The sequence below is a fragment of the Mobula hypostoma genome, chromosome 13 (assembly GCF_963921235.1).
Source record: "Mobula hypostoma chromosome 13, sMobHyp1.1, whole genome shotgun sequence".
NCBI lineage: Eukaryota > Metazoa > Chordata > Chondrichthyes > Myliobatiformes > Myliobatidae > Mobula > Mobula hypostoma.
Window position 1 is genome coordinate 58,018,400 of NC_086109.1, and position 12,134 is coordinate 58,030,533.

The window sequence follows — 12,134 nt, forward strand, 5'->3', positions numbered from 1 at the left end:
TGTGCATTAGCAACATCCTATACAATTGTGGCAAAACCTCCCTGTTCTTGAACTCCAAACCTTTTCCTGATGAAAGCTTAAATGCTGTTTGCCACCTTAGTTGCTTGTTGGATCCACCTGGTAACTTTTTGTTTATAATGCACTGAGACACTAAGATTCTTATGAACCTCACTCATTTGAAATCTCCCTCCATTTTAGATAATTTGCCTTTTGATTCCTCTTACTGAAGTGCATGTCCTTGCATTTTCCCACAATAAACTCTATTTACTAGTTTTTTGCCCAGCCACTCATCCCATTACAAAACCACATTCCTCACAACATGCACTTCCCTAAATGATTGATAAAATGTATCAACCAGCATCCAAATGCCCTTCTCCAACTGTGAGCATTACAACACCTAATATGTAGTAGCTTCATCTTAATTTTGAATTGACACCATTTCTGTTTGACATTTTACCACCTGCATTTGTACATCAAAATTGAGTGAGTGTTTAGGTAATGTCCATTAGTAGAAATGGGTGGTTTTGAGATGTAAAGTACAATATTATTTGGTGTCCATTTTTCTGGAGCTGTCATTAATTTTCAGCTAGTTCTCAGAATTTTGGAAGTACAGTACAGTATAATGCTGCAAACATATTAATGTCCTTCTAGAACAACCTCTCAAGACAAAGGGCGACATGTTTCCATTTGAGGGCTGAGATGGGTGATAATCACTGAGAGTTGGAGCTCAATCTGCAAAATGCAGGATTTCCCAGTGGCCATTTTATTTCCAATCTCCATTCCTATTCCAACACGTTGGTCCATCCCTTCCCTCGATGAGCAACACTGTTTACCCCATCTGTTATTTTTTTTTTATACACACATTCTTTCTCTCACTCTCCTTTTTCTCCCTCTGACTATACCCCTTGCCAATCCTCTGGGTCCCCCCCCCCTTGTCTTTCTCCCCGGACCTCCTGTCCCATGATCGTCTCATATCCCCTTTGCCAATCACCCGTCCAACTGTTGGCTCCTTCCCTCCCCCTCCTGTCTTCTCCTATCATTTTGGATCTCCCCCTCCCACTTTCAAATCTCTTACTAACTCTTCCTTCAGTTAGTCCTGACGAAGGGTCTCGGCCTGAAATGTCGACTCTACTTCTTCCTAGAGATGTTGCCAGTCTGGTTCACCAGCAACTTTGATGTGTGTTGCTTGAATTTCCAGCATCTGCAGAATTCCTGTTGTTTACTGTTTTCTCTATGGGTAGCCTCCAAACTGATGATATGAACATTTATTTCTCCAACTTCTGGTAATTTACCCCACCCCCCCCACACCTCTTCTCTTCTCCTCACCCGCCTATCACCTCCCCCCAGAGTCTCTCCTTTCTCCTCTCATCAGACTCCATCTTCTCCAGCCCTTTACCTTTTCCACCTCTCACCTCACAGCTTCTTACTTCATCTCCACTCCAGCCCTCTGGCTTCACCTGTCACCCTCTATCTTGTACTACTTGCACCCCCACCTTCTTATTCTGGCTTCTTCTCCCTTCCTTTCCAGTCCTGATGAAGGGTGTTGGCTTGAAACATCACCTTTTTAATCATTTCCAGAGATACTGCCTGACCTGCTGAGCTCCTCCAGCATTTTAGTGTGTTGCTTTGGATTTCCTGCATCTGCAGAATGTCTTGTGTTCAGGTATGCGATTTGGAATTGTATGGATAGTTTGGGAGGCGATACAGTGCTTCCTACATAGATGATGAGCTTCTGAATGGTCCTCACAAATGTATGCCATTATGAATGATCCCTCTAAAATTTGGGCATTAAAAGATAATAGATTACAGTAGATCAGTGGGGATGTTATAATTTTTTCAATGAGGGTTTGAGAACAAACTTCGATGTGTTCCTGTCACCATCTTGCTTCGACAGAATACGGAATGGAATGCTAGTTCCAACAGTCTGGTATTGGCCATGGTAATATGGCCTGCCCTCAAAAGCAGGTCCCTAATTGTGGAGGTGCTGGCCTGGAAGAGACACTATTCATCCATTTATCCTGCCACTGGATTTTAGAACATGAGTGAGAGTTTGTGGTGCTACCACATCTTTCTTGGATTTGACATAAGGTAATGCTCAAGTTCTTTGTGCCTTCAGATGGATGGAATCCAGTTTGAGAATCAGGAACTAGCTCTTTATCCACTGGAAGAAGCTGGCTGAAAATCCTGGTGGCATTGACTTTCCCTTGGCAAGTAGTTGGGTGAATCCTCAGTAGTTAACATATTCAGCTGTTTCCTATCTTGAAGATGGTCACAGTTACAGTGTCCTAGCATATTCTGTTGTGGTTTCGGCAGAGAGTTTGAGATTAAGGTTCCTCCAGTAAAATTTTAGTGAATCAGCCAGGATACCAACTACACCCAAGATCTTTTTTTTTTGGTTGGCACATAGCCTTTAACTTCTCGTTGATGTGTGGGAGCAAGGCTGGACTGGATGGATTACCATGGAATGGCATCAAGAATGTCAAAGTTGAGAAATCATCTGAAGTATTTCTTCTCTGTCCCACCATAAGATGCAGAATGCCTTTAACACCACTGTCCAGGATGTATTTCAAGGAATTTACTATCTCCAGAGTACTTAGGATAACAGGAGCATAATATCATTTCAAGTAAACCTGACTAAAACCATTTATTTGATCATACATACATTAATAATTCAGTTTGTGAATCAAAATATTTTAACAAAACAGGAAATGGAAATAAAGAAGTGACTTAACTTCAAATAACAATGTCATGAAGATTTATTCCAAAATCCAAGAATACATCTTCCCAGCATCGGTGCCACATTTATACACTTGTAAAGAACAATCCTTTGAGAAAAGTTACTAATATTCTAAACTGTGGCTGGTAAATGTAGAAAATTAATTGTCAATAAATATGCTATTTTGCAAAATGGTGGAGCCTGCTGCCCCTCCCTGTGTCCTGTCTATTAATGTAGGAAGTTAACTGCATTACTACAGATAATAGTGAATTGCACAATTGTCTTCTAAGAAGCTTTGAATAATTAACCATACAGTGGAGTCTCAGTTATCTGTCCTTCCTTTATGCACTTTTCAATTATTCACAGGATAGCAATTACAGTTTACAAATTAATCTTTCAAACCATTCTTGAATTAGTTTGGTATATGAATGGCGTCAAGGCTGCCAATAATGAAGAATTACTCTATTTTTGGCTGTAATGACATGGTGCTAGTAGCTTGATAGGCATCCAGAGGATATACCAAACCTAAGGCTCACTGAGCACAGACATCTATCAAACATCCAAGTTCCATTATCTATGGAGAGGGACTTCCCTACCCAATCTCTATACTAACAGATAATTGGGGTTCCACTGCCATGCTCTCTTCCAAAGTGAGACATTTACACAAATCAGACTGAAAACAAAAGTGGCTTTTCTTCATTTTCAATAGGTGTACTGCTACATAAATAAAACCAACAGCAAAAAGGTCAGTGGTAAAATGATGTGCTAAAAATCAGACGTAATAATGTCTGTGGCACAGGGAAAACATAGTAGGTTGAATTGATTGAATATAACTACAAATACAGGTACATCTAGAAACAAAAAAAAATCTACTGCAAACAATGTGGATTAGAGTCTTCGTGGAGCACCCCCTTTGAATGGCTTAAAGCGAGCATCTCCTGATCCATGCAGTCCTTTGGAGCCTGAAACATTGCCTCCTTGTATTGTGTTGTTGGTGATCTGCACAATTCTGTTTGCTACAGGACTACAGAGGGCAATAAAAGAAAATAGTAAGAAACCTTTGAAGCCAGCAATGGCTAAAATCTCAAGATACTCTGTATCTGAAAATGGGCAAAACATATCAAGGAACTTAGCAAAATAATATTTGTAAAAACAGTTTTTGAAAATGAAATCAATGTTAACATGTAAACAACCTGAAAAGAAAAATAAATCAATTGGGTCTTGGTACAACGTGCAAAACTTTCACTTCTAAATTATGTTGCCATACATGTAAATCCCAATACTTTGGATAGTGAATAAATGCAATACCAAGCAGTCATGAGATCCCAATTATTGTGTGGCAGAAACAAAAAGATGTATTGATAGCACCACTGACAACCTTTGAAAAGCAAAAGCATCATTAAGGCATCCGTTAGTCTTGCGAGACCATGGATCTGCGCCTGGAAAGTCTTCACTCTCCAGGACGCAGGCCTGGGCAAGGTTGTATGGAAGACCAGCAGGTGCCTATGCTGCAAGTCTCCCCTCTCCACGGCACCGATGTTGTCCAAGGGAAGGGCACTAGGACCCATACAGCTTGGTACCAGTGTCGTTGCCGAGCAATGCGTGATTAAGTGCCTTGCTCAAGGACACAACACGTTCCCTCGGCTGGGGCTTGAACTCACGAACTTCAGGTCGCTAGTCCAATGCCTTAACCACTTGGCCATGTGCCCACACAAAAGCATCATACTTCTGATATAACAGGTAGTTATTTAAATGGAATGCTTTTGTTCGAAGCTTCGAATATTGAGCAACGTGTCCTTTTAACTATCAGATAAATACCACTTGCATAATGATAGTAAATTGCACAAACATGGCTTTATCTATCTCATCAAAATTTGTGATGAAAAGGTGGAAGAAACAAGTTTAAAGATATGCATAGATTATTAAAATATTAAAGAGTGATTATACAAAAGGAAGCAATGTAATGTTGGCTTCATGTGAGGGAATAATAGTAAAGGTGGGCAAGAGGGATATTACAGTTATATACAAAAATGTAAGCAATTTGTTATATTCTTAAGAATAATATATTGACCTCAGGAAGACTGCAGTCAGACTTACTAGAATTATGCCCGGACAAGGGTTAAATTACAAGGAAAAATTATACATACTAGGCTCCATTCATTGACAGGTGATTCATTTGAAGAAAGAGGAACGAGCAAGGTAGAGAGAAAGCATTTTCCACAAACTATGTAAGGGGCACCATGGTTTCAAGTGTTACTGAGTTTTCAGAAAGAAAGGTTAGAAAGGCTTTTACAGAGAGAGTGAAAGGATGTTAATCTCTGACACCAATAGAATTTGGTTGCAAAATCAATCATGATTGGTGTAATAAGCCCGAGCCAACTAAATGGTCTGTTCCCATCCTGTGGGAAGAACACAGTTCACAAATGTATAAGTGCTTTATGGAGAATTCATTCGAGTAATCTCATCCACTTCAATTGGATAGGCACCACATTGTAAATATGAAGGAAACAGTACAGAAGAGGGAATAGAGACAGCCAGTTCATTGGGCTGTTGTCACAATATGTGAAGCCTGAGTAGGGCATGCACTCCAAATCAGGACATTACTACCAATAGGGAGGGGAGGTGCTTTGTGGCTGTAGACTTGCTTTTGTGAACTTCAGTTCTGAATGTTAGTTGCTTACTTTTATTGTTTGCGTGGTTTGTTTTCTTTTCCTGCATATTGGGTGTTTGAGAGTCTTTTTTTTAATTGGTTTCATTGGGTTCCTTTTTTGTGACTGCCTGTAAGTAGATGAATCTCAAGGTTGTATATTGTGCATGTACTTTGATACTAAATATACTTAGTACTCTTGTACAGGAGGCTAAAAATAGTTGTAATCTGAAGCAATGCAAAGGCAATAAATGCTCACCTGGCCAATGAAGCCCAGGACCTGGACTTTTTGCTGCCGTTATAGTTTTTAATTCATTTGCAATGTGCAGCTGCTTCTAGCAAACATAGAGATACAGACTCTGACAGATTCCAGGAAAAAAAAAACAGAAATGTGCAGCAGTAGCAACTATTTGGCTCAAGTACCCATGTCAGCTGAACTAATAACCACCTCCTTTCAGGAGTTCACCCAGATACTTTGTTTTGCTGATGTCTTGGCTTCCATCACTTCTTTTGGTATCCCCACCAGCTATCTCCAATCTCAATTACAACTACCTTACCTATAAGGCCCCTAGGTACTCAGCTCTGCAAAGGACAAACAGAGAGAAAATAGCACCGAGGTAAATAGGGTTGGAAAGAAAGCTTTTGGCACATTGGCTTTCATGAAATGAGAATACTGAGTAAGAGTTGGGATATTATGTTGAAGTTGTACAAGGTACTAGTGATGCCTAATTTGGAGTATTATGTTCAGTTTTTGGTTACCTACCTACAAGATGTCAAATAGACTGAAACAGTGCAGAGAAAATTTACAAGGACGTTGCCGGACTTAAGGACCTGAATTATAGGGAAAGGTTTAATAGGTTAAGACTTTATTCCCTGGAGTGTAGAAGAACAAGGGGAGATTTGATAGAGATATACAAAATTATTTGGGGTATAGATAATGTTTGCTTGCATTTAACTCTTTCTGCTGGAGAAGTTGGTGAGACTAGAACTCGAGTATTGAGTACAGGATTTGGGATGTTATGTTGAAGTTGTATAAAATGTGAAGAGAAGTCTCGATAGGTACGTGGAGGGGATGGGTATGGAGGACAGGTCGATGGGACAAGGCAGGTTAATAGTTCAGCACGGACTAGATGGACCAAACGGCCTGTTTTTGTGCTGTAGTGTTCTATTACTTTATAATTCTTAGCTTCAATTTTATAAACCTTGATTAAATCTTTGCCTTTAACTTTCTTTCATCATGAGTATTCTAGTTCTGGGAAAATCATCTGATCTTCTCTAAGCCCAATCTAACACCAACATGCATTTCTTCCCCTACCAGCACATAATGACAATATTGTTCACCATCAGTAATACACCACAGGTACTCAGCTGGCTGCCTGCTAAATCCACATCATCCACCACAGGGGCTGGCATTCTTCTACTAGCTGCAATCTCATCTAACATGTAAACATACTGATTGTCACCAGGTCTAAACCGGAACACATTCCCCAACAGTACCTTCAACCACGACTATAACAGTTCAAAGCAGTGACTCACCACCACAAGTCAATAAATGCCCAGATAATGAAATATTAAAATAATTCTTTCTGGGAAAGGTGGTTACCATCTGTGGCCAAACTAGTGTTAAACCAGTAATTAATTTCATTTGCAGCATGTAGCTGTCTCTGGTACGACAGCATCAAGGAATTTATTTTGGACTTCAGGAAGGGGAAGGCAGGAGAACACACCTGTCTTGTCCAGAGGTCAGCAGTTTCAAGCCCTCGGTATCAACATCTCAGAGGGTCTATCCTCGGCCCAATACCTTGATGCAATTACGAAGGAAGGTGGCTTGCCAAAAGGAGTCTGAGATTTGGTATGTCACTAAATACTCAAGCAAATTTTTACATCGGCACAGTGGAGAAGATTATCACCTGGTAATGCATAGGACTGGGAAAAGCTGCAGAGGGTCATGGGCACTTGAGTTCAAGGACTGTGAGGTAATGTTCCAATTCTCTAAAACCCTATTTGGACCACATTTGGAATATTGTGTTCAGTTCTGGTGGAAGGATATGGAAACTTTAGAGAGGGTGCAGAGGAGATATACCAGGATGCTACCTGAACCAAAGAGCACGTCTTATGAAGATAGGTTGAGTGAGCTAGGAGTTTTCTCTTTGGAGCGAAGGATGGCAGGTGACATAATACAGATGTGCAAGACAATAAGTGGCATAGATTAAGTGGATAACCAGACTTTTTCCCAGGGTGGAAATGGCTAATGAATAATAGCATTATTTTAAGGAAAGAATCTCTGAGGTAATTTATTATTTTTTTAAACATAAGAGTGTTGAATGCATAGAATTCCCTGGCAGGGTGGTGGTAGTGATGAATACATTAGGGGCATTTAAGAAACTCTCAGATAGGCACATGGAATGTAGAAAAATGGAGGGCTATGTAGGAGGAATGGGTTAGATTGATCTCAGTAGGTTAGTCAGAACAGTGGGCCAAAGGGCCTGTGCTGTGTTGCAGTTTTCAAAGTAGCCTGCCTAACATCAAGAACATCTTCAAAAAGGCAATGCCTCAAGATGATGGCATCCATCATTTGAAAATCCCTTAAATACAACCAGTGACCTAGGCTTCACCTCCACCTGCGGCAACAAATTCCACAGATTCACCCTCACTTTGGCTACAGAAATTCTGCCTCATTTCCATTCTAAATGGACATCCCTCTATTCTGAAGCTGTGCCCTTTAGACCTAGTTTCACTCACTATAGGAAATATCCTCTCCACATCCACTCTATCTTTGCCTTTCAGCATTCAATAAGTTTCAAAGAGATTCCCCCACATTCCTCTAAATTCCAGCAAGTACAGGCCCAAAGCCATCAAATATTCTTCATATGATAACCCTTTCATTCCCGGAATCATTCTCGTGAAACTCCTTTGAACCCTCTCCAAAGTCAGCACATACTTTCTTAGATAAGAGGACAAAAGCTAGTCACAATACTCCAGGCGAGGCCTCACCATTACATCCTTGCTCTAGGTCTCTCGAAATGAATGCTAACATTTGCTTTCCTCACCACTGACACAACCTGCAAGTTGACTTTTACAGAATCTTGCATGAGGACAAGTCTCTCTGTATCTCAGATTTTTAAAAAATTTTATGCACATTTATAAAATAGTCTGCAATTTTGTTCCTTCTGCCCAGAATGCATGACCATACACGTCCTGACATTATATTCCATCTGCCATCTCTTTCCCCTCTTTCCTAATGTTTCTAAGTTCTTCTATAGCCTCCCTGCTTCCTCAACATTATCAGCCCTTCCACCCTTCTTTGTATCCTCTGAAAAATTGGGGTTCAAAGCCATCAATTCTAGCATCCAAATCATTAACATATAATGTAAAAAGTAGTCCCAACATCAACCCCTGCAGAACACCAATACTTCTCAGTAGCCAACCAGAAAAAGGCTCCCTTTATTCGCACTCTTTGCTTCCTGCCAATCAGCTAATCTATTCATGTTAGTATTTTTCCTGTAATAATGTGAGCTCTTATCTTGTTAAGCAACCTTATATGCGGCGTCTTGTCAAAGGCCTTCTGAAATTTGAAGTACACAATATCCACTGATTCTCCTTTGTCTATCCTGTTTGTTATTTCCACAAACAGTTCCAACAGATTTCTCAGACAAAATTTTCCTTAAGGAAAACATGCTGACTTTGGCCTATTTTATGAAGGACCCTTACCACTGAGAGCATATCCTCTTCTCATTGCTACCATCAGAGAGGAAGTACAGAAGCCTGGAGATGCACACTCAATGTTTTGGTTCCAGCTTCTTCCCCTCCGCCATCAGATTTCTGAATGGTCCACACACCCATTAACACTACCTCACTATTTTGCTCTGTCAGTACATATATGGTTTGGAGGGGAACCTGAAGCTGAGGCTTAGCTTGAATGTTATTGGAGCTGCATTCATTAAAGCACATAATAGTATTCCAAAGTATTCCTGACATGCCCCATAGACAATGGAAAGGTTATGAGATGTAGGAAGGCAAATCAATTACCTTCGAACCACTTATGACTACAGGTGTTGTTGCTCATTCAGTTAAATTTATGGTCAACATAGATCATTAAAAATATTGAAGGTGAGACCCAATACCACTGAACATTCAGGTTGTTATTAAGTTTTCTCTTGCTGAAGATGGTCTATGCAGTGGTACCACTGTTATTTGTTACACATTATGTCTACGTAGTATCCCTAACTTGCCATACACAGGCATGAATAGCTTCGCCTGTTTTTGGGAGGAGTTGCCCATTTCCTTTCAGTCCCCACTTTAGACATTATGAGGAAAAGGTCCCTGATAAAGTAATGCAACTCATTGCTTTATTGCCAAGGCACATTACAAGAAAAATATTGCATACTCAACTGTATCCACTTATACTACCATCTTCAGGAATCTGTCAATGTGCATTCCAACTATCTTATGTTCCTCTACATTTCTAGTTTTTGTTGTCATTTGCCCTAGCCTAATAAAATGTATTCCCTCTCATAGGCATTATAGAACAATTCCCTCTCATTATTGCAAGAGAACTAAGCCAACCTGACTTAGTTTACTGATGCTGTATACTACTTTCTCCCTGAGAATAACAACACATTTTTAAAAAAATCAAATGCAACTTTAAATCATGCCTCCTTTTTCTGGTATTATTGATAATATCTTGAGTTATAGAATTAGTTCCAAGCCCTACAGAGTACCACTGAAATTTTCTTCTAGTCACATCAACCTTTACACTTCTCTTATCAGTACTAAATTAATTTTATTTGCCCTTATCCTTTGTATATCCCATTGTCTTTAACCATTCTGATCATTCTGCCATGTTGAAGAACCTTGGTCAAAACCCTCGAGGAGCATTTGAGAAAAAAAGATAGTCAAGAATATACCCTTGGGGAAAACAAAAGAAGGTCACATTACGGGTGTAGGTACCAAAATCGTTTCAGATAATCTTTGTAAGAATGAATAGATTAAATATCACACAGAGAAGGGTGGTCCAGAGGAGAGGGCAGCCCAACTATAACTACAGTGGTTGTAGTTAGGCTGGGAAGGGCGCAAAGTGAAGGAGAAATTAGGGGATGATTTTACTGGAATATTTCCACAGCCTTTTGTGTCTGAACAAGGTAAGAGACACCAGTCGTGGTTATCGATAGTTCCAAACAAAAAATTAATCAGGAGTGAAGAGATATGGTGGAATGAAACAATCTACAAATTACAGCCTACAAAATCTAAGAAATGTAACAGAGGACAGTAGTATTGATCATAGACAGGAAACAGAAAATCAGTGTAAAACCATTTTCTTAGCCTATCTCTTCCAAGATGTATTGTGTAATACAGCTGTCAATGCATGAAGAGAACAATTATAGCCCCATATAATTAAGTACAACTGTACGTTTCCAGACTACTATATGGCACAATATACATGCTTATGTTCAGCACAAGCACTTTAATATTACGCAAGCAAAAAGACATAAAAATGGAAACAATACACACTATTAGTTGAGAATAGTTTTAATGTACTGGAAACAAGAACTTTTAATACAGTAAAACACAAGTTTAATGTAATTTTAACTGATATAGATACAATTATCATCTCCTTAACATTTAACTGAATGATTTAACAAACTATCTTCCTGGATTTGTCTTCTTTGATGTTGAATTTATATTCATTTATGAACAAATCTTTTCAGTATTTATAGCTATTAGGGATCACAAAAGTACCTACCCAAAAAAAAAATCAACACTAGTAATACACTTAATTCAAATAGGTTGTCAGAAAGAACGAGAGTGTTTAATATAAAACCAGTCAAAAATGCAATACCATACATAATATTAGATTATTTACAATAGATGTTCCAAGTTATTGGCAACCAGAATAGCTGACAGAATGCAACTTTAGTACCTGGACGGTGGCATCATGCCAGGACCACGACCATCACTCATTCGCCGCACCTCTTGATATCCACTGCCTTGAGAACTGGGCCCAGAATGCCAACTGTTTCTTGGTCCGCCTGCATCTCGGCCATGGCGTTCTATCACCACATGTCTGTTTTCATGATAATGAGATGCCTGGGAAGTGAGATTTCATAAATATGAATGCAACAATATAATTTCAAATTAATTAATTGAAATTCTTTTGCATCACCACAAAATTATACCCTTTAAAATTCTACTGGTGGAAAACTGAGAGTGACATTTACCATTGCTCCCAGTAATTACATTATGTAGACAATACAGAATCTATTTTCTATGGAACAACTATCTCAAATGGAAACCTATTTGAAGACACTGATTTAAAGTTTAAGGGAAATTATATGGAACAAAACCGCTCCACATGCATTATCAAGTCTAATTAATTGTTCTCTACCTGAGGATTATTACTTCTGTCACCAATAGCAGGCCTTCCTCCATCTCGGCTACTGTAACCAGCCATACTGCCGTGACCACTCGGTGGGCCACTTCGCACATTCGGTCCAGACCTCTCTGGCCGTATTCGCTCTCTCTCTCTCGAATTCCTTCAATGTCAAAAATCAGTTAACATTTTCCCTTGATTTCTAAATGACAAGTTAAATTTAACAGCAAAGCAGCGAACAGTCCTCAAAATGTTTAAAACCAGCTAACAGGTAAGGAATAATAGTTCAGAACAAAGTCTAATCCAACTAATTCAGAAATCTATCAATCCTAGTCTGCGTTTTGGAGAATGTGTGATTTGAGTCTTATTAAGACTAATGGAAAAGAATGCAGCATTAAACT

At 39.3% G+C, this 12,134-nt stretch overlaps 1 protein-coding gene across 2 annotated transcripts in view; it reads right to left on the minus strand.

The window, feature by feature from the left end:
• Positions 1–2,310: 2,310 nt before the first annotated feature.
• sltm (SAFB-like, transcription modulator) overlaps positions 2,311–12,134 on the minus strand; it is a 96,719-nt gene continuing 86,895 nt past the window's right edge. For both annotated transcript variants that reach the window (XM_063065751.1, XM_063065750.1), the window contains exons 19-21: positions 11,749–11,896; positions 11,284–11,450; positions 2,311–3,740 (exon numbers count right to left, since the gene is read on the minus strand). In XM_063065751.1, the coding sequence (XP_062921821.1) occupies positions 3,605–3,740; positions 11,284–11,450; positions 11,749–11,896 (451 nt within the window). In that variant the 3' untranslated portion in view covers positions 2,311–3,604. The remainder of the gene's footprint in view (positions 3,741–11,283; positions 11,451–11,748; positions 11,897–12,134) is intronic.